At 46.9% G+C, this 25,549-nt stretch overlaps 1 protein-coding gene and 1 long non-coding RNA gene across 4 annotated transcripts in view; one reads left to right on the forward strand and one right to left on the reverse strand.

Annotated features, from left to right (window-relative positions):
* The window catches only part of DLGAP4 (DLG associated protein 4), a 334,263-nt gene that overhangs the window by 76,522 nt on the left and 232,192 nt on the right, over positions 1-25,549 (reverse strand). For all 3 annotated transcript variants that reach the window (XM_083618458.1, XM_083618469.1, XM_083618468.1), the window contains one exon: positions 6,878-7,095. In XM_083618458.1, coding sequence (XP_083474584.1) covers positions 6,878-7,095 — 218 coding nt within the window. The remainder of the gene's footprint in view (positions 1-6,877; positions 7,096-25,549) is intronic.
* Positions 7,110-25,268, forward strand: LOC310764924. The gene is made up of 3 exons (XR_014549362.1): positions 7,110-7,263; positions 15,860-15,986; positions 24,839-25,268. It is a non-coding gene; the product is annotated as an uncharacterized lncRNA (long non-coding RNA).

Raw genomic sequence — 25,549 nt, forward strand, 5'->3', positions numbered from 1 at the left:
TTCGAACTGCTAGGTTGGCAGGAGATGGGACCGGGCAACGGGAGCTCACCCCGTCGCGGGGATTCGAACCGCCGACCTTCTGATTGGCAAGTCCTAGGCTCTGTGGTTTAATTCACAGCGCCACCCGCATATTGTGCGTATTGTGCTAAAGGTACCCAGGTACCCCTGCCCGTACGGGCCAGTCGTGTCCGACTCTAGGGTTGTGCGCCCATCTCACTTAAGAGGCCGGGGGCCAGCGCTGTCCGGAGACACTTCCGGGTCACGTGGCCAGCGTGACGAAGCTGCTCTGGTGAGCCAGCACCAGCGCAGCACACGGAAATGCCGTTTACCTTCCCACTATAAAGCGGTACCTATTTATCTACTTGCACTTAGGGGTGCTTTTGAACTGCTAGGTGGGCAGGAGCTGGGACCGAAAGACAGGAGCTCACCCTGCCGCAGGGATTCGAACCGCCGACCATGCGATCGGCAAGTCCTAGGCACTGAGGTTTTACCCACAGCGCCACCCGCGTCCCCCGCGTATTGTGCTACTGTCACCTAAAATCTTGGTTATGGAAATAAATCACACAATGGATAAAATGTACTTATGGAAACAGTAGGGGGATTTTCTTCCGAAGCAAACAGCAGTGTCAAAGGGGCAATTTTGATCAGGACTGCAGCATGAGAGACAATGGTTAATATCCCCCGCCTCATCTGCTGCAACTCCAGTGGCTGCTACTGGTATTTTTTTTAAGGAGGCTGGTGTATTAAGGCAAATGGGGGCACTATCCCACCACTTTCAGCCTGCCCATGGCCAGTCTCCACCTTCCTGCTTGCTTTCTTACAGCCTGCCATTGGCTCTGGCTCCAGTACCCATCAGTACCCATGGCCACCAGTCGTTGCTAAATACACATTTAACACTGCATCTTGTTTGGCCATTAGTTGTCACAAGGAAAGGCTTACAAGAACAGACACACAAACTAGGCAAAAGAAGAAGCACAAAATGGCCACTGGGTGACAGCCACGCTCCACATACAGCCAGAGCACATCACATAATAGCTTGTACTTGTCATGCTGAAGAATGAAGCTGCAGGGGAGCTCTTGCTCTCTCAAACGCATTTTGCTAAGCACATCTCCAAGACTCCAACAGGCTGCATTTAAAACAAAACTCATTGCCGTTGCTAGAAAACTGATAGCTGAGCAAATAATGGCAGGGCCGTAGCTTGGTGGTGCAGTTCATGATCCGATTGCAGACAGTCTCAGCTTCTGTCCTGAGTCTTTCCATGCAGGTGTGGGAAAGACTCCTATCTGAAGTTCTGGAGAGTGCTGCTAGTCACTGCCCATTGTCCCCCAACCTAGTGCTCTCCTGATATTTTGGATTATAGCAGGGCCAAGAGTCAGAGATGACAGGAGTTCAGAACATTCCAAAGGCATCAGGGCGGGGAAGGGGATACTGGGATATCTAGACAAATGGCCCATCTCTTTGCAAGGCCAATTTATGAGAATTGTTTACTAATAAGTGTGCTGAGGACTGAAGTGTTTACATTATTATTGTTATTATTATTAGTGTGATCCTAAACACATGTGACACTGTGGTCTAAAACCACTGAGCCTCTTGGGTTTGCCGATCAGAAGGTTGGTGGTTCTAATCCATGTGATGGGGTTTGCTCCTGTTGCTCTGTCCCAGCTTCTGTCAACCTAGCAGTTCGAAAACATACCAGTGCAAGTAAATAAATAGTTACTGCTGTGGCGGGAAGGTAAACAACATTTCTGTATGCTCTGGCTTCCATCATGGTGTTCTGTTGCGCCAGAAGCGGTTTAGCCATGCTGACCACATGATCCGGAAAACTGTCTGTGGACAAATGCTGGCTCTCTTGGCCTGAAAGCGAGATGAGCGCCACAACCCCATAGTCGACTTTGATTGGACTTAACAGTCCAGGGGTCCTTTACCTTTACCTATTATTATTAGTGTGATCCTAAACATGTTTATTCAGAAGTATTTTATTTATTTAGTATTGGCCTATTTGCCCAATCCTCTAGGTGATACATGACACAAATCAAGCAATCCAATAAACTATTAAATTGGAAGAAATAACATCAGTGCGCGCGCGCGCACACACACACACACACACAGAGAATAATTCCATGGGACAAAAATAGAATGTCATGGTCAAAGCAGAGACTAAACTAATATATGAGATTTAAGAGATTAAAAAAAAAATTACAGTGTTTAAAAAGCCAGGGTGAACATAAAGGTTTTTGCTTATGCCTGGGTACTTGTGCATTGGATTGCAACTGTAAACACATTGTATGTGACTTCTGTCATTGGCAGATCTAACTCAGTCATTGTTCTTTACAAGGAAGCTTTTTGACTACTTAGGCTTTTGGAACCAAAAGAAAAAAAAGGATTGCATGGCCAAAATTATTGGCTTTTTTTAAAATGGCAGGACGCTTATGTGCACACAGACCTATATACATGCAGGTGTTACCCTATCAGTTTAGAATTGATACCTACAGAATTGATACCTTTATACCTACAGTACCGTTAGTCAAAGTGAGCCGGAAAAGTTTTAGGAAAGGGCATCCAAAACAAACAAGGGGGGTGGAATGACTACCCTGTGAGGAAAGGTTGCAGCATCTGGGATGTTTTAGATTGGAGAAGAGGCAAGGGCTCATCCAGACTTCCCTTGGTGCTGTGATTTCCAGGCACGGGTCTTAGTGGTTCTTCTTTAGTCCCCGCCACTTTCCCTTGGAAACCCACTGTTTTCCGCTGAATCTGAACAAATATGAATCCGCTGAAAACCCACCTGCCGTTCATTCCGATTCAGCAGTAAACAGTGGCTTGTTCCCGGGGAAAGCGGAGGGACAAAATAAAAACCACTCAAACTTGTGCCTGGTAATCACGGCACAAACAGAAACTGGATGAGCCTTTGAGGTGACATGATAGAAGCAGGGCCGTCTTAAGCATATCCAGCGCTGTGGTGCAAATATCCCTCCGGTGCCCCACCCCCATTTCTCGGAGTTGTTGACCTTTTCCCAAGCCCCTGCAGCGATCGCTCTCCTCCCGCGGGGGCTTGTGAAGGAAGCTGCAGGTCCGCCAGCCATATGGTTGACAGGCCGCAGCTGGCAGGTGTGCAGGAGGGAAAGGGGAGGCCGCCGGCAAAGCCGCGCAGCTCCCCCACTCGCTGGGGCACCCCTGAGAGGCCGGCGCCCTGGCACAACGCACCAGTAAACCCAATGGGAAAGACGGCTCTGGATAGAAGTTTATCAAATAATACACGGCATGGCAAAGTGGGTGGAGAAAAGTTTTTCTTCTTTCCTAACATCGGAACATATTGACATCTGAATGCTGGAAGATTCAGGGCGGATAAAATAAAGTACTTCTCCATGCAGCACATAGTGATGCTATGGAACTCATTCCCCCAAGATGTAGTGATGGCCACTGTGGCGGTTGCCCTCCTAGGTGACATCATGTGGGGGTCATAAGGAAAGGGTTAAATGAGTGGGAAGTGATTGGCCAGTGGGACCCCAAAGGGGAGGAGTTAGAGTTAGAGTTAGTGTTGTTAAGGAGTCAGTCGGGTGTTAGAGAAGAGAGAGGGAGGATAAGTCTGTGGGTTGGGATAGTTTGATGTGAGAGAGTGAGAGAATCTGTTAAGAGGAGTCAGATAGACAGTTGGGATAATCAGTTAGAAGTTATTAGGAAGGTATAGGCCAGTAAAGAAACTAAGATTAAGAAACTGACAAGAAAAATTCTCTGAAACCATAAACTTGTTAATGCTTATAAAATAAACTTGTTTATTTGGTTGAATGTTAACAACTGTCTGGACTCCGTCTGTACCTGAGAGAAACGGGTTGGTGGCAGCGGGGAAGCAATCACAGTGGTGGCACAGGGATCAATAGACCGTCAAACGTCCAGGGACCCTGTGGGATTGCCACAGCCACCAACTTGGATGACTTTAAAAGAGGATTAGACAAATTAATGGAGGAGAAGACTATCAATGGCTACTAACCACAATGCCTCTGAATACCAACTGCTAGGAACCAGAAGTGGGGAGAGTGCTGTTGTGTTCAGGTCCTGCTTTCAGGCTTCCCAGAGGCTTCCCACTGTGAGAGCGGGATGCTGGACCATTCGGTCCTTTCCCCTGACCCAGCAGCTTCTTTTTATGTTCTTACGCCCTCAAAGTTGCATCTATCCAAGCCCGTCAGTCTGTGTACATAGAACCTTAAGTACTTCTCTCAATTTAGTTAATGTATTTGTAATTATATAAACACCCATTCCCACAACATCCTGGGCAACATCGTTCTAAATCTTCTTTGTGCTGGTATCTTGGCAGCTTGAACTGGACTCCACAAAAACAGTACTGTACTTAAAACACAGAAGCAACATTTATTTCTCAGTGGCCAGCAGATGGCACTAGGTCTTGCATTTTTACAAACCAGCAAGACAGGTGACTTCCTTTATTGGCCATTTACTAAAGCTATCAACAATTCAGCTGGAGCCTTGGCTACTACAGTGGTACCTCAGGTTAAGTGCTTAATTCGTTCCTGAGGTCCGTACTTAACCTGAAACTGTTCTTAACCTGAAGCACCACTTTAGCTAATGAAGTCTCCTGCTGCCGCCGAGCTGCCGGAGCACGATTTCTGTTCTCACCCTGAAGCAAAGTTCTTAACCTGAAGCACTATTTCTGGGTTAGCGGAGTCTGTAACCTGAAGTGTATGTAACCTGAGGTACCACTGTACATTTTGCTTATGCAGGTTCTTTTTGAACTGAGATCCCCTCTGCCCTCTCGGGGTGAATGAGTAGGGTACAGACAGGAGAAGGGTGGGAAGGAAAGTGTAGGACTTTAGACCTGCCCGCAGACTGTCTCACCAGAGTGGTGTATGCTCTAGTTATCTTCCGCTTGGACTACTGCAATACGTTCTATGTGGGCAACCTTTGAAGGTGACCCGGAAACTACAACTAATCCAGAATACGGCAGCTAGACTGGTGACTGGGGGCAGCCTCCAAGACCATATAACACCGGTCCTGAAAGACCTACATTGGCTCCCAGTACATTTCCAAGCACAATTCAAAGTGTTGGTGTTGACTTTTAAAGCCCTAAATGGCCTCGGCCAGGTATACCTGAAGAAGCGTCTCCACCCCCTATTGTTCTGCCCAGACACTGAGGTCCAGCGCCGAGGGCCTTCTGGCAGTTCTCTCACTGCGAAAAGCAAAGCTGCAGGGAACCCGGCAGAGGGACTTCTCGGTAGTGGCACCAGCCTTGTGGAACGCCCTCCCACCAGATGTCAAGGAAATAAACAACTATCTGACTTTTAGAAGAGATCTGAAGGCTCAGTGAAGTTTTTAATGTGACATTTTAATGTATTTTTAATCTTTGTTGGAAGCTGCCCAGAGTGGCTGGGGAAGCCCAGCCAGATGGGTGGGGTACAAATAATGAATTATTATTATTATTATTATTATTATTATTATTATTATTATTATTAATCTCTTCTATTAATCTACATGGAGAATAAAATGCAGTCGAAGTCACTTTCCAGTCCAACCCTCAATGGGCAGGAAACTGTCAAGGGCCACTTTGCATGAAGGAGATGTTCAGAAGGATGCAGGTGAAATAAAATATTGGAAATAGGAGGGGCAATAAAGCTGTCTTAAACATTTTTTATACTAGTCTCCATCCTGACTGCAGGGCATGGAAACTTGTAGAATTCTATATATACTGGTTGTTGGAAACCAAAGGAAGGGAGAGTGCTCTTGTGCCTGGGTCCTGTTTCCCACCTATCCACGGGCATCTGGTTTGATCTAGCAGGTCCTTCTTATGTTTTTATGATGTCATTTTACACATTACAGCTGTGCTGGGAACCATCAGCCGCGTGGAGGCTATTTCCAGGACCTCCCATGTGGTGAATATAACTTATAGACTGGCTCTCAGTTTGTTTATTTTTGTCTGAGGTCTTGCAATCCCTCTGTCCTAGCAGCATAGCTGTCAACTTTTCCTTTTTATTAAGGAAAATTCCCTTATTCCGAATAGGATTCCTCGCAAGAAAAGGGAAAAGTTGATAGCTATGCCTAGCAGGGAGCAGGCACACCTCAACATCTTGTTCTAATAATTTTGTGGAAGTTCCACCTCAACATATTTTGCACCCTCATCCTTCTAACCATGACCAGGAAAATCAGCTGTGAAATGGTGCTCATCTCAGCCCTAGCTTAAGTGTACAAATGCACTTTAATCAAAGGTTCTGCGGGACCCACTATCAGGTACTAAATACGTGAATGGAACAATATATAATGTGAAAAGCTTGGTCCTTAGGGTTGTGAACAAATGAGTCACAGTTCTAGGTCGGCTTCAGAATACTATTCATGTGACAATGCCATTCTATCACCCACCGGTTTCAAATGGTCATATGGTCTCCTTCTTGCCTACAGCCCTTTAAGCATCCCTGAGAAGGAAGAAGATGGATATAGCTCATACTAATTTCATTGATTTGGATTAAATTGTGATAAACCTATATATATATATATATATATATATATATATATATATATATATATGACCAAAAACTAATCAGACTCATTACATATGTTAACTGTCTCACCAATGCTAGGATTTCTGTACTATCAACAACTGTTTTTGTGAATGAACACCATTAATGATGCAATTATCACCCTCTCTGTTCCTACTGCATTTCTTTTCCCTCTGAGCCCACTGTTTAATCTCAGCTCTACCCTCCACCATGTGCCTGTAACCCAGTAATAACCCTTCATGCGTCGCACAAACTGAACAGTGAAATCTAGGAATGCCACAATAGATGTCAGTCTTTGAGGCACCTGAGCCATTACCACCGTGCCAAAGATGCAGGTATTCACAGAGTACCAGGTAGCGCTGAAATAAGAAGGCAGTACCTGTGGGTGGTGCTCTGCTCGCTCAGTGACTGTTGAGTGGCCTTGAGGTAACTCTGCCTCCGTGCTGCAGTTTTGGGGGATGGCTTGGGGCTGGTTTCTGAGTCTTCGCTGTCATCGTCCCCCATGGCTTTGATATAACTCCCACTCCGCATACGCCGGCATGGGATTTCATTGTCCTTGTCCCTAGTCAAGGTATTATTCCAGTCTCCCTGAGGCACCTGCAAAAGCAACAGAACACAGAGATAGCATTTGGTAAGGAAAGGAAAAAAGCAGGTGATGGAGGGACCATTTGGAGATCTACAAAAGAGCAGGACATCAACTCATCCAGTCCAGCCTCCTGTACCTATTTAACAGTGACAGGTTCCTGGCGAGGCAGATTGATGCAGGTAGGGAAGCCTTCATAAACAACATGCATGTTACTACTAATGCTTAATGGAGTAAGCACAAAGCAATTCCTTCTTGGTCAGCTTAGGCTGTGAAGCCTGACTTTTAGTCACCTCTTAGCCTATATTATCTGTCTTAACCTTTATAATGCCAGCTGTTAGTTAGTTAATCCTTAGCCTTGGCACGAAGTACTTGAAGCGAAGCATTTAGTGTTTTTGTTTTTACTGATCCTAAAGTCTCTGGTCCATGATGAAATGACAGAGCTGTCTTTCCTAGCACATGGTCATGGGGGAGAAAATAAGTTTTATTTTCTCATCATGTGCTAGCTAGCAAATGTCATCCTTGCTACATGTAGTTGGGGAACTCCCTGCTGACCTGACCAAAGGCTGATATGAGACAAAAGCAAAGAGAAGGACAATGCATTGTTTGAGGGGTTGCAGTTTTCCGTTCATTTACCTGGGAACAAAAAATATTGAACTTAGCAGGACTTATGTCTGAGTAGACATGTAAAGCATTGTGCTGTAAGTGTCCAAATGAATTTTCCTTTTCTAATGTTGTTCCAGTGCATAATAATGACCTTGTCCCCCACCCTTTTAAACAGATTAAGAAGAGTTGTGCTGGATTGGACTAAGCATCCATCTCATGTAGTATGTTAGAAATGCAGAAAGCTGCCCTGCCAGCTTTTTATGGCTGCATTCACATCCATCCAACATTTCCCTAAACTGTTAATTTCCACATTATATTTGAGCTTTCATATGACATAAAATGGACTTCCAGAAAATTAATGGAAATTAGTACATGTTTAGTGCTCATTTCAGATTTATTATTATTATTATTATTATTATTATTATTCCAGCAAAATTCCATTTGCAGCTCCTTTAACCTGGAAAATCACTGGAGTAAAGTGATGGAATTTGGGGCAGTATACCCACATACAGTTCTTTCATGTTGTTGTCATTTGTTAATGATGGGGGAACAGAAATACACAGGTGCAGAAAGAGTAGGGGAGCAATGACATTACCCAATGGTGTGAATGAAATTTAGCATGACATGCCACAGTTCCGTAACACAACTGGTACTGCAGTATGAAAGGAACTTTAGAAAATGGAACAGAAGCACTAGCTTTATAATCAGAAAAAAAACTAACATAATATTCCCCACATTTCAATGCACACTCTTTGTCCAACTAGCCCAGTTCACAGGCGTGGCTGGTGTGATGAACTTGCACAATTCTAACCTCACTGCCTCCATACCCTACCCCTACCCTGTTCCAGTAAGTGGCATAGCAGCAACACTGTCCTCAAATTAAAAGGATGTCCACTATAAATTAGGACACACACATAAAACATTGACATTTATTTTTAAAAAGTTCAAAGAAACATAATGAAATATACTCAGAGTCGCAAAGTGATTTCATGCTCTTTATTCAGCTCATAGTGGTGAGGAGGAATGAATGAAAGTCCCCTCAAGGTATCTGCTTTATATACATTATTTACACAATGGGCTGCACATGATTGGCTAATTCCGGAATTCTACTGTAAGCCAATCAGGTTGTGGATTCACTTCTATCTGGAGCATGATTGGGTGGTTCCTGCCAACCAATCATATTGCTGCATTGTTCTAGGACCAATCTGACTGCTGCATTCTGAATCCTATTGTTCTAGGACCAATCAGACTGCTGCAGTTTGGATCCTATTCAACTCAGTACATAACACCCCTCCCCTCTAAGTTCCAGTCCTGCCCGGGAGGTCGCATTCATAGTCCTCGAGGTACGCCGGTGGCCTACGTGTGCGTTGCGGCCTGGGGTGTTCCCTGGTCCGGGGTTCAGGTTCTGGCTCATGTTCCAAGGATGCTGGCTGTGATGGGCCTGTCTGGTCTGGTGCAACCGGCTCGCTCAGTCGTGGTTCTGGTTCCGGTGTCCTTTTGGCTTCGCGGGTCCTCTCTGTATTTACTGATTCTGCCTCTCCTGCTGGCCCCACCTGCTCTATGGGCCTCACTGCCCCTCTGTTCCCTTGGGACTCCTCTGACCTTTCCTCCTCCTGGTTTTCTCCCGGGAATCGTCGCCGTATCTGGTCGCAGTGGCGGCGCCAGCATTGCCCCCCATCTGTTAGCACCTCGTACGACACGGGACCAGTGACCCTGGTAACTGTGGCGGGTACCCATGCTGGGCCTGCCCCAAAATTCTTTGCGTACACTGGGTCCTGGGCCTCGAAGGTCCGGGGGTTCCTGCCTTCCCCCACCACTACCTCATCCTGAGCTCTATCGGGGTGAAGGCGGTCCAATCTGATTGCAAGGCGCCGACCCATTAGTAGTTCAGCGGGGCTCCGGCCAGTCGTTGAGCTGGGGGTGCTGTGTTGTGCTAGGAGGAATGTGGCAAGGCGGTACTCCCAATCCCCTTGCGTCATGCGGCGAAGGGTGTCCTTGGTGGTCCGCACCATGCGTTCTGCTTGGCCATTGGTGGCAGGGTGGAATGGCGCCGAACGGATGTGGCGGATGGCGTTCTGCGCTGTGAAGGTTTGGAATTCTCCTGACGTAAATGCAGTCCCGTTGTCTGAGACGAGAGTGTCAGGGAGCCCGTGGGTTGCAAACAGCCTGCGTAGTACCCGGATGGCTGCGGACGTAGAAGTGGACGGTACCAGTGCGACTTCCAGCCATTTGGTGTAGGAGTCCACCACTATGAAGAATGTTTTCCCCTGAAAGGGGCCAGCGAAGTCCACATGCAGGCGTGACCATGGTGCTCGGGCGGACTCCCAGGACTGGACTGGGGCCCTTGGGGGATCTGGGCGGGATTCTTGGCAGGCCTGGCAGTGTTTGACCCAGGCCTCTATCTCTCCGTCGATCCCCGGCCACCACACATAACTCCTGGCAAGGGCCTTCATTCTTACTACCCCTGGGTGTGTCTCGTGTAGGGCTGTGAGGACCCTTTTGCGGAGGGGCTGGGGAACAACGACCCTGCTTCCCCATAACAGGCACCCCTTGTGGGCTGACAGTTCATGTTTGCGGGTTGTGTAGCCGGCGAATTCTGGCCCGGGGCTGCTGCTGGGCCATCCCCTCCACACCCAGTCCAGGACGCGGGAGATGACCCTATCTTTCTTGGAATGGTGTGCAACTTCTTGTGCCTGAATGGGGCGGTCGGGGAGCAGCTCCAGGCTCATAACCTCTTGTGCAGGTGCTGGGTCGGGGCCTGTTTCCGGTAGTGGTAGCCTGCTGAGGGCGTCCGCATGGCCCATCGCCTTCCCAGGGCGGTGAATCAGTGCATACTGGTAGCTGGCAAGGAAAATTGACCACCTGAGGACACGAGGAGACAGCACTTGGGGGGTCTGCTTTTCGGAGGCAAACAAGCCAAGCAAGGGCTTGTGGTCAGTCACCACGGTGAAGGGCCGCCCGTACAAGAAATCATGGAATTTTTTTACTCCCTTCACGATTGCCAGACCCTCCTTGTCGATTTGCGAGTAGTTCCGCTCGGTTGCGTTGAGTGTCTGGGAAAAGTATGCCACCGGTACCTCTCTTCCATCCGGGAGTTGGTGTCCCAGGACAGCGCCAATGCCATAGGGTGAGGCGTCGCATGCTAGCACCACCGGCAGCCTCTCGTCGAAGTGTGCCAAGACCGAGTTTGAGACAAGCAAGTCCTTGACTGCCTGGAATGCGGCCTCCTGGCGCTGGCCCCACACCCAAGGGGCCCGCTTGTCCAGGAGTCTGTGTAGGGGCTCCGCTACCGCCGCCTTGTGGGGAAGGAAGGAATGGTAAAAGTTCAATAGTCCCAAGAAGGCCTGAAGTTCAGTCTTGTTCTTGGGCGCTGGGGCATCACAAATGGCCCGTACCTTGTCCCCAGTCGGGTGGACCCCTTCTGCGTCCACCATAAATCCCAGAAAGTCCACCTGAGGCACTCCTAGTAGACATTTTTCCCGCTTCACCTTGAGACCCGCCGTCTGGAAACGGTGCAGAACGGTGCGGAGGCGGTCCTCAAACTCCTCTGGTGTGGGCCCGGCAATCAACACATCATCGAAGAAGGGGGTGACGCCAGGAATCCCTTTAAGGAGAGAGTCCATTAGATTCTGGAATATGCCTGGTGCCACGCTGACACCGAATTGCAGCCGCTTTACCCTGAACGCTCCTCTGTGCGTCACAATCGTCTGTGCCTCTGCTGTGGCCTCATCTACTGGCAGTTATTGATATGCTTGGGCCAAGTCCAGCTTGCCAAAAATTTTCGACCCAGCCAGGGTGGCAAGGACATGGCTGACCACTGGCACTGGGTATGCATGGGCCGTGAGGGCCTTGTTTATGGTACATTTGTAGTCTGCGCAGATGCGGACCGAACCATTCGGCTTGACGGGTGTGACGATTGGGGTTTCCCAGGGGGCATTAGGCACCGGCTCCAGCACGCCTTGCTCCACGAGTCGGTCCAATTCCTCGTCTATACGCGGTTTCAGGGCGAACGGGACCCGGCGGGCCTTGAGCCTGACTGGTCGTACTGCGGGGTCAAGCTGTAGAGCAATGGGGGGGCCCGTATACTGTCCCAATTTCCCATCAAAAACCCCTGGAAATTCCTTGCATATGGCGTCCACGTCCACTTGTAAGCTCGTGTGGTTCACCCCGGTGACGGCTAGCCCCAGTGGTCCAAACCATGCCAATCCCAGTAAGCTAATGTAGGGGCCCTTGACCACAAGCAAGTCCAGTTGCCGCGTCCGCCCTCGGTATTGCACCCTGAAGGTCCCCACCCCCATTGTGGGGACCTTACGTTTCTGGAAGTCCCGGAGGGTGAATGGGGCCGGCCTGAGTTTGGGACCCCCAGTAGGACACAGTTTCCTTAAGGTCCTTGCCGAGATTATGGATAGAGTTGAACCCGTGTCAAGCTCCATGCGGCATGGGGCCCCCTCTATGTGTACCTCTACATAAATTTTCTCTACGTTGGGGTGGGGCAACTGGTATACCTGGAAGTCCGTGAGCTCCGTCGAGTTGCCTTGGTGTGTTGGGCCCCGGGACCTGGGGCTCTTGGATTGGTCATCTGATGCCTGGCGTCGGGTGGGCCGAGCTCGACACACCCGGGCGATGTGTCCCAATTTTCTGCACTGCCTGCACTCTGCGTTGCGGAAACGGCAGGTCCTCCTCTCGTGACTGTCTCCACAGCTTGCGCAGTTCCCTGCTTCTCGTCGAGGCAGCTGTGGTATGTGGGCTGCTTGAGTGCGCTGCTGTACTCGGTGCACCTCCTCCCTGTTGGATCCTGAGTCGTCGGTGAGGTCTTCGTGGTGGACCCTCGGTTGGGACGGCTGGCTCGGCCGTGCCTCTTGCGTCGACCTCTCGGCAGCTTCCGTTGCCAGGGCCTCCTCCAGAGCGACCTGGAACGTTAGGTCCTTCTTAGCGTAGAGGCGTCGTTGCAGCTTCTCATCCTTCAGGCCACCGACGAGGCGGTCACGAAGCATGTTCTCCAGCTCTGAGAAGTTGCAGAACCGGGCAGCTTGGCGGAGAGAGGTCACAAACCCAGTTATGGTTTCCCCAGGGGCTTGCCGCTTTGCATAGAAGGCATTTCGACGAGCCACCACAGAGGGCTGTGGCGAAAAGTGCCCCTTCAGCTGTTCCATTATTGTTTTGTATGGAACAGTAGCGACGTCTTCGGGTGCAAGGAGAGCCCGGGCGAGTTCAAACGTCTCCTCTCCGCAGATGCTGAAGAATATCGCCCTCTTCTTGGCGTCTTCTTCATCGGTGACCCCTTTGGCTTCTAGGAGGAAGGTGAAACGGGAGGCATACGCTTCCCAGTCTCCAGATGCTGGGTTGAACGGCGAGAAGCTGCTGTTGGTTGCCATTCTGAGTTCCTTGTGTCCCGGAGCTGAAGCCTGGATACACGGTGCGAGGCAGCGGTGCGGCAGGTGGCGGTGCTGCGGTGCTGTGTGTGGCAGTCAGCTCAGCGGGATCCCACCTTCGTCGCCAGTGAAATATACTCAGAGTCGCAAAGTGATTTCATGCTCTTTATTCAGCTCATAGTGGTGAGGAGGAATGAATGAAAGTCCCCTCAAGGTATCTGCTTTATATACATTATTTACACAATGGGCTGCACATGATTGGCTAATTCCGGAATTCTACTGTAAGCCAATCAGGTTGTGGATTCACTTCTATCTGGAGCATGATTGGGTGGTTCCTGCCAACCAATCATATTGCTGCATTGTTCTAGGACCAATCTGACTGCTGCATTCTGAATCCTATTGTTCTAGGACCAATCAGACTGCTGCAGTTTGGATCCTATTCAACTCAGTACATAACACATAAATATGATTCTTTAAAATGTATTGCAAGGCACATGCCCATCCTGATCACAGATGAAAGTCGTATTCTTATATGATACGGATGGAGAACACGTGGTCCTACAGAGGTTGTTTGATGACAACTATCCTTCCTCACCATGTTGGCTAAGACTGATGGGAGCTGGAGCTTAACAGCATCCAAAGGGCCCCAGGCTCCTCATTCTTGACATATGAGATCTGTGCAGTCTCAACACGCAGAAAATATCATAAGGTTGCCTATTTGCATTCATTTCTTGTGCATCCTCCAGGGCCGCCAACCACCTGCCTCTACAGAGGATGGGAAAGTGGCAGCAAAAGAAGTCCATGATGGGCTTGTGGATGTTGCATTCTTCTGCCTGTTCTTGTAGGAAGCAAAAAGGCTCCAGTGACAGATCGCCCTAATAAGACTCCTGTATCTTGTTCTCCTCAAACTACCGCTGGGGTGATTGGCTTTGACCTTTCCTAATGAAGGAGACACAAGCCTTCTGAAAGCACTTTACCACTAGCTGCCTTGGAGTCACGTCTGACTGGAGATTAGACCATTTTTGGGGGGGGGGGCGGAGATTTCCGACCTGCCTTTGCTTCAACTTGTTAATTTCACACCGGGAGGGGAAAAAAAGAAGAAGAACTGCCTGCCTGGAGATGAAAAGCAGCTCTCCCAAGTGGCAGTACGCACCGCTGCATGACCAATCTAAGGCTGGGGGAGGGAAAGCGCCGTCAGGTGTAATCAGGAAACATCCGAGACCAGAGAGAAGCAGGCAGAAGGAAACCGAGGAATCTCTTTTGCCAGCTGCTCGCAGTCGAGTTGGAAGCTGCTTCTCACATTACACGTTTAGGTGAACACTTCCCAAATCTGAAATAAATAAGCGTCAAGTGTGAAGGAGAGAGCCCCATGTTTAGGAAACACATGCATTTCTTTCCAGAGGGGTAGCCGTCTTAGGCTGTGTACACATTACCGGATGAAAATGCAGCAAGGTTGTGTTTTTTCTCTCCATTAGAATCAAAGCTGGTTCGAGGGGGAAATGCATCAAAATCTGGCAATTCATGGGAAACAACAGGATGAATACATGACGGATTGTGGTTAACATTGTGTGGATGCTGTTTTTCAAAGTAGTGGCAGGAGTGCACTGGACGCAGAGTTAGCAGGATGCTCCATTGTCAAACAGCTCTCACCATCAGAAAGTCATTTTGACCAAACATTAGGAAAGGAGAGCATATGGGTGTTTCTTTCTTTCTTTCTTTCTTTCTTTCTTTCTTTCTTTCTTTCTTTCTTTCTTTCTTTCTTTCCCCCCCTTTTTCCTCCTCACTTTTTCATGTCTAATTTTACCCTGTGGAGGTGTGGCAAGATTCTCCTCACCATTTGACAGGGCACTATGGATAACAGACTTACCATGTGGCTGTGCAAACTGGGATATGTTAACCACTTGGTAAATGATAATCTGTGTGAACTGTATTGGCTTCAGATAGTTCAGAATATGGCAGCCAGATCACCGGCTAAGGTAAAGGGACCCCTGACCATTAGGTCCAGTCGTGACCGACTCTGGGGTTGTGGCACTCATCTCGCTTTATTGGCTGAGGGAGCCGGCGTACAGCTTCTGGGTCATGTGGCCAGCATGACTAAGCCGCTTCTGGCGAACCAGAGCAGTGCATGGAAACACCATTTACCTTCCCGCTGGAGCGGTACCTATTTATCTACTTGCACTTTGATGTGCTTTTGAACTGCTAGGTTGGCAGGAGCAGGGACCGAGCGACGGGAGCTCACCCCGTCGCGGGGATTCGAACCGCCGACCTTCTGATCGGCAAGCCCTAGGCTCTGTGGTTTAACCCACAGCGCCACCCGCGTCCCTCTATTTCAGTATATATGAATAAATAATAAAAAGGAAAGGTGAGCAGAGCTCTTGAACTGGGGCACTAGTCTTTCCCACTATGGTGAGATGTATTTCTGCTTCAGTCTTAATAATTCTTTCTAAACTTGCACCTGTAGATATAAATTAGCATGTGCTAATCTCTCTCCCCCCCCCCCCAGTGATGCATTTCCTCTTTGTTGGTGATGTGTGTATAACCATCATAAGTGGTCTTCCATGCTTCCAAACCATGTTTCTGAAGGGCTTTTCTGAACTGAATGTGTGACTTTGCTTTCTAGGAATGCATGTAACATATATGTATGCACATATATTTAAGTGTGTGTGCACATGTGCATAGACTTTGCAGACTCTCCGAAAGAGCAAAATTAAATCATAAGCTTTGTCATTGCTATCTGGAGGAGAAAAATTCAACAGCCATTCCTTTCTCACAGTACTCTCTGATGTTCTCTACCAATTAGGCACAGTTCCTGATGGATGAAGAGGGGCGAAACTGAGCTGGAAAAGGACCAAATATATTTTGAGTGTGCGGCAGCAAGGAAGTGAGTGAAAAAAGGAGAGATGGGAGACCAGCATGGGCATATCAAGGTCAGAAAGCTCTTCTACTAGAAACTAGATCAACTCCATTCATATGGAAGGGAGCAAATGGTGCGGTTTCCTGAAGACTGTGACACAGAGAGCCAGTGGGATCTCCCAGGAGCACAGTTTGGGTCTCTATTCTCAGCAAGGGAAGTGAGTTTCATTTAGTGGGACTGGTGCATAGAACACTGACCTCAGTTTTGATTTTCATCATCTGGGATTCTGCACACTGAAGAGAACCACACTGCTATAGATACCTTAATGTTATGCAGCCTTGTATTTAAGGACAAGCCTTGCAGTCATAGGTGAGAAGGGACTGAAGGCAGGCAGGCAGGCAGGTAAATGTCAAAATTTCATGCTGGTGAGTGTACAGGCTGGCAGAGAAGGGCTCTGATCCTCCTTTATGCCTGGTAGAGAAACCAAGCAGGCTGCCAGAGAGGGAAAAGCCCCTCCCATATGAAATTGCTATTTTCAGCAGGTGGCACAAAGAGAATGAACACTCAGGGATTGGGGAGCCATACTTGGAAATCATTTACATGAAGCACATACCCAGTGGGCTCTGCCAGTTTTGTTCTGCATCGACTTAAATTGTATTTTTTTAAAAATACCCCCCCTAAAAGAAATTCAAAAAGAGAAAAGGAAAGGCCAGTCCCCCACATCCGTCTGAAAAAGGCAGTGGACTGTTGGAGGAAGGACCAATCTCTCCATCCCTCCTTTTCCAGCTGCCAGCAGGATAGTATTTTATTTATCTGCACATTTTGCTGACTAGTGCCTTTCAGGGTTTCAGAACAATTTCAGACGGTTGCTGTTTTGGGGTGGGGTTCAATCACATGCTGGCAAATGCAAGTTGTGCAATCAACGCTGATTTAGATATTGACCAACAAAGCCACCCACAATCCCCAAATCAGATTTTTTTGCAATAAGGAAAGTGATGGGAAAATGCACTGCAAAGTGTGGGATAACATTTGTTTGATGCAACATCATCTCCCAGCAATCAAATCATAATGAATGTTCAGTCAATACCCAATGCCATCTGATCTCCCTGCAAATAAATCAGGACAAACGCTCCATAAGCTGGTTGTCTGGAAGCAACCTTATTTACAAGGCTGCCTTGAAACCAGCTGTAACATGGACAAAGGAGAGGGAAGAGGATTCTGTTGTTGAGGATATGCACCTCTGTTGTAATTTTTAAATTTATTTTTACACTTTTGACAACTTCTCTTTTCATGGTGCAAAGAATAGTTCCAATGATCTTAAATGCACTCAGGCTTCACATCAGAGCATATATTCTGGAGCTTCTCAAAAACATCCCTGCTCACTTCTCTTAATTCACACACTCTGCCCTGCTAGCATTCACACATAAATGCAGAAACCTATAGGCAGAGACAGACTCTTTGAAATGTGCCACAAAATGATTAGATGCAATCAGCAAACAGGGCTCCTGCCTCTTTAATATTACACTGAACAGAGATTTCCCCAGCTATAGCTTCTTTCACTCTGGTAGCACAACGCTATAAAAAGCTGTCTCTGATGAAATTCCTTCTTCGAAACAACTGCAAAAACTCAACCCTCTCTTGCAGCTGCTCACCCTACTGCAAAGGCTCGAGTCATTCTGCCCATGGCACTGGCTTAGCTATCATGATGTAGTTGGCTATGATAATTGAAAACAGGGCTACTACTCCATGCTGGAAGCGCTGTTAGGGTCATTCATAAATGCTCTCAAATCCTGCCATTCTATTGTCAAGAATGGGGTAAAAATAAAAAACTAAAATAAAAAAGTCAAATTAACTTCCGAATTGTAATTTTGATTTCACGATTTCCCACAGTCTGAACCTTGAAGCATATCCATTTCTCAGCCCTGCCTCTCATCAATATTTCCATATTTCCATATCTTGATTTTATCTCTCCAAACTTCTTTGTCTCTGGGTCTGCAATCCTCAATCATGTCAGAAATCAGATAACCTTTTGTCCGTCGATTTTTACTGGATTATGATTTGATATGTTAATTTGATGTCTTTTATTGGAAAATTAATAAACGTTCTAACAACAACAGCAAAAAGAATGGGATAGACAACTCTCCCCCACTCCGCATTGAGGACCACATTCTACCTGCAGCAGATTTTTTGGGGTCACATACTGATTGTGGGCAAAACTGAAGCCCGCAATCACTGGGCCAGAACCATAAGTGCATGGAGTTACCATTTTCTCACTTTCTCTGCTAATCTCAATTCTCTCTCTCTTTCTGCTACCTAGCAGCAGTCAGTGGAATGATGGTGCTTACATGACCTCCCATCACCTGGCATTACTGTGGCTTACTGGGAGGGAAAATGGCAATATGGCAGTGAGGTCAGCGTGGTGCAAACACATTGGCATGTTTCCACTGCACTGACCTCACCACCAACTTGCCCTTTCCCCCCTTCCTCCTGGTAAGTTGCAGTGATGCTGGTGACAGGAGGTCAAGTGAGTACTGCTGTCTCACTGCCTGCTAGTGCTGCCATCCACTATTCCTTATCTCTTCTGTCTTTTTGATACCTTCTTCTCCCCTCCCCTATTTCCCCGTGGGTTGCTAGTGGAGGAATAGGTCACCCTTGCCAGAAGTGTGAAGCAATTGCTTGCAGAGGCCTTTTGACAGTGGGCCACAGGTTGCACATCCTTGGCCTAGATTAGCAATGCAAATGATGGAAGGGGAGTCCATTGAGTTTCAAGGTGGGCATAATCTATATTTATGAATAGTTTTATGAATAAGGGCCATGTTCCTTAAAGAGCCAGCCCATTCTCTTTCACATAAACCAGAATTTTTTAAGCTAGAAAATAAAGGCTTTTTTCAGTTTATAAACAACAGTCACCTAGCTAATCGCTTTGAGATTTTCAGTTTGTGACTAATTTTCAGATTTCTATTCATCTCTCCCTGGAAAACATCCATATTAAAAAAAACAAAACCCTGCCTTGATTGTTTACCTGGGAATATGAATGATGGTGTGTGACATCATACAATGGATCTTTCAGCTGAACAGAATTTGCATATAAAATAGGCATGCATTCATTTTAGCTGATCGATTAATACTTTTTCTTGATTCGTCATTCATCAAACTCCTGTGGAACCTTTTGCTTACAGTCAAAGAAAGCTTCATTGGGAAGGTGAGTCCATGGAAATTGGGAACCTGCCCCAACAAGTGCAGTCCCAATCCAGGAATATGATTAGTAGAGTTGCTAGTCAGCTGGGCATGCGGCAGCACTCTCAAGGAGAGGGAGGTTCATTGGGGAAACAGTGAGAAGACTCAAGGAAGAACACAAGGCACAGAAATGGCAACACAAAAGGCAAGGCAGCAAGAACTGCAGAGTTCACCCAGTACATTTTGTTCCACTACATGGCTCTATCATGCTGCTGGGAAGTAGACAAGTGGGGGGATGGCTTGAATGCAAGTGGAGAAGAACTCCAGGTGAATCAACCAAAAAACCCAAAATACAACCAAAAACGAAGTACTTTGCTGCCTCCATTGTATCCTCAATATGCCATCCAGGGGAGCTTTTCTGGGTAGTACAGGGCCCAAAAGAAACTTTGGCCCAAAAGAGGTGGAGGAACTGACAGTGACCCACTGTGACTTGCTTATGAAGCCATTCAGTTGAACTTTATGAAAAGTTATGAACTTTACTGCAGATATTTTGTTCCAATTTAGTTTTGTGGCTACATCCTAGGAGAAGGAAAGAAATGTTGTTGTTGACATGCCCAAGTTTTTGAACCTAAGCATGCCAACCGAGTTTTCTACTGTATACTTTGCTCCCCCCCCATTCCAAAACCCTTCTTGGTGCACTAAGGATGCTATGCCTTCAGCGCATGCCTAACTGACCAATCATCTCTGTGGAAGCTCGGCACCAAGAGGATTATTAGGCTCAGGAAATGTATGCTTCTCGAGAAGTTATTAATTACCTATTATTTCTATCCTAGGATAATGAGTGGGTTGGAGAAAAGGGGGGGGGGGAGAGAAGAGGAAGCTTCGAGCACTGCAGCGAATCTCCCATTGCCACAAATGTGCCAGGAGCATCCCCTGATCACCCAAAGAAACAGAGCGTAAACAGAAAGAGAGAAGCAGCTGAGTGGAAAATCCACCTTCCAATCTGAGGGCTTTTGCAGCAGAGAGACTCTCTGGAGTCAGCTAGTGAAGAAAATTTAAGGATAGGATTCTCTGTATATTATACAAAGAACATGTATCTGGATTCCCACAGATACATGTTATGTAGAATATAAGTTGAGTGTTTAATTTGCATAACAACCAGCCATTATGCACATTCACCAGACCTCATGGAGAATGTGTATATAATCTATCCATGAAGAGGAAATTGTGCACATTCTCTGGATTCTTGGAAATTATGCAGAGTTCCCAATAAGCTTTGGTGGATGTGAACATCTCAGTTGAATTTTGTACATTATCAGGCTAATATGCATAATCTCCAACAGATCTTGGGGGGGGGGATGAGCATATGTCAAAGCTATGGTTTCCCCAGTAGTGATGTATGGAAGTGAGAGCTGGACTATAAAGAAGGCTGATCGCCGAAAAATTGGTGCTTTTGAATTATGGTGCTGGAGGAGACTCTTGAGAGTCCCATGGACTGCAAGAAGATCAAACCTATCCATTCTGAAGGAAATCAGCCCTGAGTGCTCACTGGAAGGACAGATCGTGAAGCTGAGGCTCCAATACTTTGGCCACCTCATGAGAAGAGAAGACTCCCTAGAAAAGACCCTGATGTTGTGAAAGATGGAGGGCACAAGGAGAAGGGGACGACAGTAGACAGAGGACGAGATGGTTGGACAGTGTTCTCAAAGCTACCAACATGAGTTTGACCAAACTGCGGGAGGCAGTGGAAGACAGAAGTGCCTGGCGTGCTCTGGTCCATGGGGTCACGAAGAGTTGGACACGACTAAATGACTAAACAACAACAACTGCACTCGGTACATTCTCCTGGCAATATGGACATCCTCAATTTAGTATGCATAATCTCCAATAAACACATTTTCCCCCATCTCTTGTTCAGAAGTATGCACTCTGTGAGGTCAGAAGGAAAGGAAATTCAAAAAAGTATAGAAGGTAATAATTATGTTTTGAACAATGGTCATTCACAAAATGACAGCACAGGCATTTGGTCATTAGCACATTTAGTGCTATAACCTTCTCCAATCTATGTACCTGAAATATGCTTCATGCATCTGATGTAGTGGACTGTGGTCCAAAGAAAGCTTATGCCATAATAAATTTGTTAGTCTTAAAGGTGCCACAAACCTCTTAGTTGTAATTTGACAGTGACAGTGAGAGTGAGCAGACAAACTGTCTCAGTTAAAAAAGAAAGCCAGCAATAACCCAGATTGCTTCAGGTTCTAAATTCAGTGAAGGATTGGTTTCCCCCCTCAATGATATTGCCATGTAGCTGCATTGGTTGAGTATATGAATCAGTATGTTGATCTATGTCAATCACTATGTTGATGAGGTGATCCCTGGTCGGTTGGTATCACACAACAGAGAAGTCTTTCACAGGTAAAACAATGGGAGCTGAAGCAGCCACAGATCGAGATTGCAAATTGGCATAAAAATATTAAACTGCTACTTGTCCATCTCAGGCTTTATTCTGGATTGACAGGACAGAGGGCATCTCAGATGATCTCAGGTGGGGTTGGTTTTTTGGTTTTTTTTTTTTTTTGCTGTATGCATGTATGAAACCCATGACATTTGATTCTGGGATGTTCTGTCCCTTAAACATCAAGCCTCTTATTTCCTAGGCTCCCAATACACCAGGGCCCAACATACATATATTCCTTCAGATGAAGATCAGCATCAAGATGAAAAGGGGAGGGAATCTTGCTAAAGGCAAGGCTGAATAGCTAACAGCACTGGTAATGCAAAATGTCAAAACCTGGGACCTGGAGCTGTGATGTTGCGTCTCTGGAATACCAGTGCCTCATAGTTAATTGGAATGCCCACTAGAGTTTTTATGATACTGACTAAGGACGATCCCTTAAAATGGGAACTGTCTCTTGAAACAAGACAATATTAAAAGCTAGTTTGGGCCTTGGGTCACTTTCAGGTAGTGCTCAGAGCCACAGCCTGCCCAATGTCCCGCAACTTGCCCAATGCCCCGCTACCTCGTCCCCTAGCTGTGCCCTAGGCTTCTAATTGGGTCAATGCCAGTAGCAGCAACTCCTTGCATGCTGAGTAAAGGAGCAAATGTCTGTACTTAGTTTGAGAAAAGCTAAACTATGGAACTCCTTGGTGCAAGGAAAACACTGGGTCAAGAATTTAGCAGTTTCCAAAGAAGAAATAGGTATCAGTAGAAAGTGATGTCAGCAGTTGCCAACTGATTATGCCAAACTCTGCCGCCATCTGCTTCCATTTTGATACTGGCTCTGTCCCTGCACCACCATTCTGTGACTGGTGAGCTTCAGTAATTTTAAGCCATCCTAAGTGGGCCCTAGTTTAAAAAGTCAGAACCACTGCTTTAGTCTAAAGACATATCCACAGTCCACACTATAGACTTCAACCTGGCTGATCAGTCATCCCCTCTTTCCAGGAAGAATTAGAAGCTGTAGTTTTATAAAGCCCTCAGGATGTTGTTGGACTTCAACTCTCATCAGCCCCAGACATCATGGCCAATGGTCAGGGATGATGGGAGTTGTAGTCCAGCAACCTGCACGCCACTAGTTCTTTACCCCTGATGGGAAGGGTCTAGGTTCTCCAACAGAATTCTGAAAACCTCACGCAACTTAAGTTCTTGGACTTTCCCTGTCCAGAAAGGTTCCGTTTCATTGCATAAGCTCACGTTTCTGTCCCATAAGGCAACAACTGGGACTTCATTCAAAAAAAGAATGCCTAAGGATTCTGAAATACACTAATGTGCACTTCTGAGAGCATGAGAAAATTATCTCTCTTACCAGTATGTGAATGCAAATAGGTTAAAGCATATTCACTCTATACAGGAGTATTAATCTCTCATAAGTAGCTGTGATTGATGTACCCTTAGGTCTATACTTGAATCTTGCATGCATTCGAGGACATTGATATGAGAATGTATAGTGACTGCAGAACAACTGCGGTCCTTATATGCGAGGTTATATGAAAAGAGTGAAATGAACTTTCCAGAGAAAGTATGTGGCCAGACAGTGACAGATTAAGAAGCACAGAGGAAGGAATTTACCAAGTCATTTTCTGAGGCTCTTTGGGTGGAATCCAGTTGGTGCTTTTGCAACTGCAGAAGGGTTTTTTTCAGGAGGGTTGTCCATTAATGGAAGATGCAATGCAACCCCTCCTCCCTCCTACAGTCCCCAGCACCCACAAAAATCCATTTCAGAGAGTTGGCGGACTCTCCAGAACAGGACGGAAGACAGTGCTGGGTGTGTGTATGCTTTCTATAGTTGTAAGAAGGATTTAGCAAAAAATCCCCTCCTTTCCCCTCCATTAGCGGACACCTCCACTGGATCAATAGAAACACAGGTCACTGGTCAATCTAGTCTAGCTCAGCACTGCATGCACTTAATGGCAGTTGCTATCCAGTTTCTCTCCTTACCCTACCAGGATATTCTGGGAATGGAATCTGAGACCTTTTGCATGCAAAGTATGTACTTTAACATTGAGCTAAGGCCTTCTCCCAGCTGTGAGCACAAGAGCTTCAAGTGGAATCCAATTGGATCCCATCTACTGCCTTGAAACATGCAGCCTCACATCTACCACCATTTGCTCATAAAAGCCCAGGCAATTGTATACATTGTCTGTCACACATATGATCACATACAGAAGCCCAAAAAGTTCTGCTCCATGTATTCTTCCCTGTCCTGCAAAGTAGTATTTTGCACGACAGAGAATCCTCTACTCACCATGGCGGTCAGGCTACCGTTGGTTTACATTTACCTCAAGCTGGGGAGATGCTTAATGCTGCCCTGCTTTATGATGAAAGAACAGCAGTGCATTCTCAGCTGCAAGGAATTTGAAAGAAACCTGGTGCTGGGAGCAAAATGAACATGCTTTTCACATTGGGGAACCCTAAATAATTAAACCACAGCAGCAGGGGCCCTAATTGGGCTGGGTCCCTGCTCTGCGGTGTGCTTAGCAATATGGTTAATGAAGCCCTGTTGTTAAGCAAGGAAATGGCTGCCTCCATGAAAGAAGTGAAGGCAAGGGAAGGAATGAAAAGAATCTGACAGGCAGCTCTCTGGCTGGCCCGTTTCACAAGATGGCTCCGCAGAGCATTATAACAGTGGTCTGGCCAAAATCAAGAGTTGAAACAAGAGACAAGATGGCAGCCATGGAGAATGTAAGCGATCTGTTGTTACCATGCAGGTGCATTGCCGAGGGGCCATCTTTATTGCTAATGCCTTGACCCCTGATGTTACTTTCCAGCCAATTCTGGATGATGCCCAGTTTCTGATTCATTCTTTTTTTGAAAAAGGCCACAAATCAGCCATTTGGAAGGCATAGCAAATGGAACATGTGCTGATACTGCCATCCTCAAAGGAATGAGGGAGCCGAGGAAAGGGGCGTGGCCTGAGTGAAAGGGGGTATGCCTGCATGAGAGAGGCATGGCCTCCATAAAGGTCATGTTCTGATTTGCCTCACTGGGATGTTGGAGGGTGTGGTCTCTCAGCAGCTGACAGGTGTTTTTACTGGTAGATGTTGGAGAGGAAAGATTCTGCTCCAACCTTCCTCAGTCCAGTGTCCTCCAGATGGTTTGGACTACAGTTCCCTTGCTGACGGGGGCTGCTGGGAGTTCTGGTCCAAAACATCTGGAAGACACAATGCTGTTTCTACTCCTTATGTGACCAATGCAGCATCCATGCAGAAGCCTACCCTACAGTCTAAATGTGATCATTTCTTTTTCAGATTGGCAGCCTGACCATGGAAGAGAGTCATAAGGAAAAGGGACTCATCTCGCCCAGTTATAAGCCTTCTAAGGGGATCATGCCAGGCTGAAAGAGGCTGCCTGGATCACCTTGTGGGAATCTCCCTGCAGATTCAGTTACCGGGCAGAAGAGACAGGCGGTCTAACACCTCCCTCCTCCTGCCCATGGTACCTGTATGGTTAGAGGCTCCGAATGAGATAAAACAGTGTTTTGATAACATCTCACTTCTGTTTAATATCAAGCCTTGGAGAGTTCATAAATAAAACAAGTGCTGGCTGGGAGTTCTCATTGGCTCGAGAGCTCACAGCTTTTTGTCAGTCCCTGCCACTGCTATCTTGTCCCCAGAGGACACAGAGAGATGTGGACACTTGCTAATCAACCGGCACGTCTGCATCACCCGAACCCCACAGTGAAAACCCGTTGTCCGCTCCTTGCAATTCTTGTATGAAATATTTTGTGCTTGTTTGACAAAGTAATAGCACCTGACACCTCTGGTTGCAATAAAGCTTCTGGGCTTTTGACTTATTTCCCACATCCCTCACTAACCTAGCACACAAAATGCTTGTGAGCTGGGTCTGTGTGTCACTTTCTTTCAACCATAATAAAGAGCTGCTGGATAGACAGGCTGTTGTTATGCAGCCTGGGACGGTCCACCAGTCTATAGGCTCCCTGCAAAAGCCACCAGTGATGG

Source organism: Podarcis filfolensis (genome assembly GCF_964270895.1).
Source record: "Podarcis filfolensis genome assembly, chromosome: 6".
Classification (NCBI taxonomy): Eukaryota; Metazoa; Chordata; class Lepidosauria; order Squamata; family Lacertidae; genus Podarcis; species Podarcis filfolensis.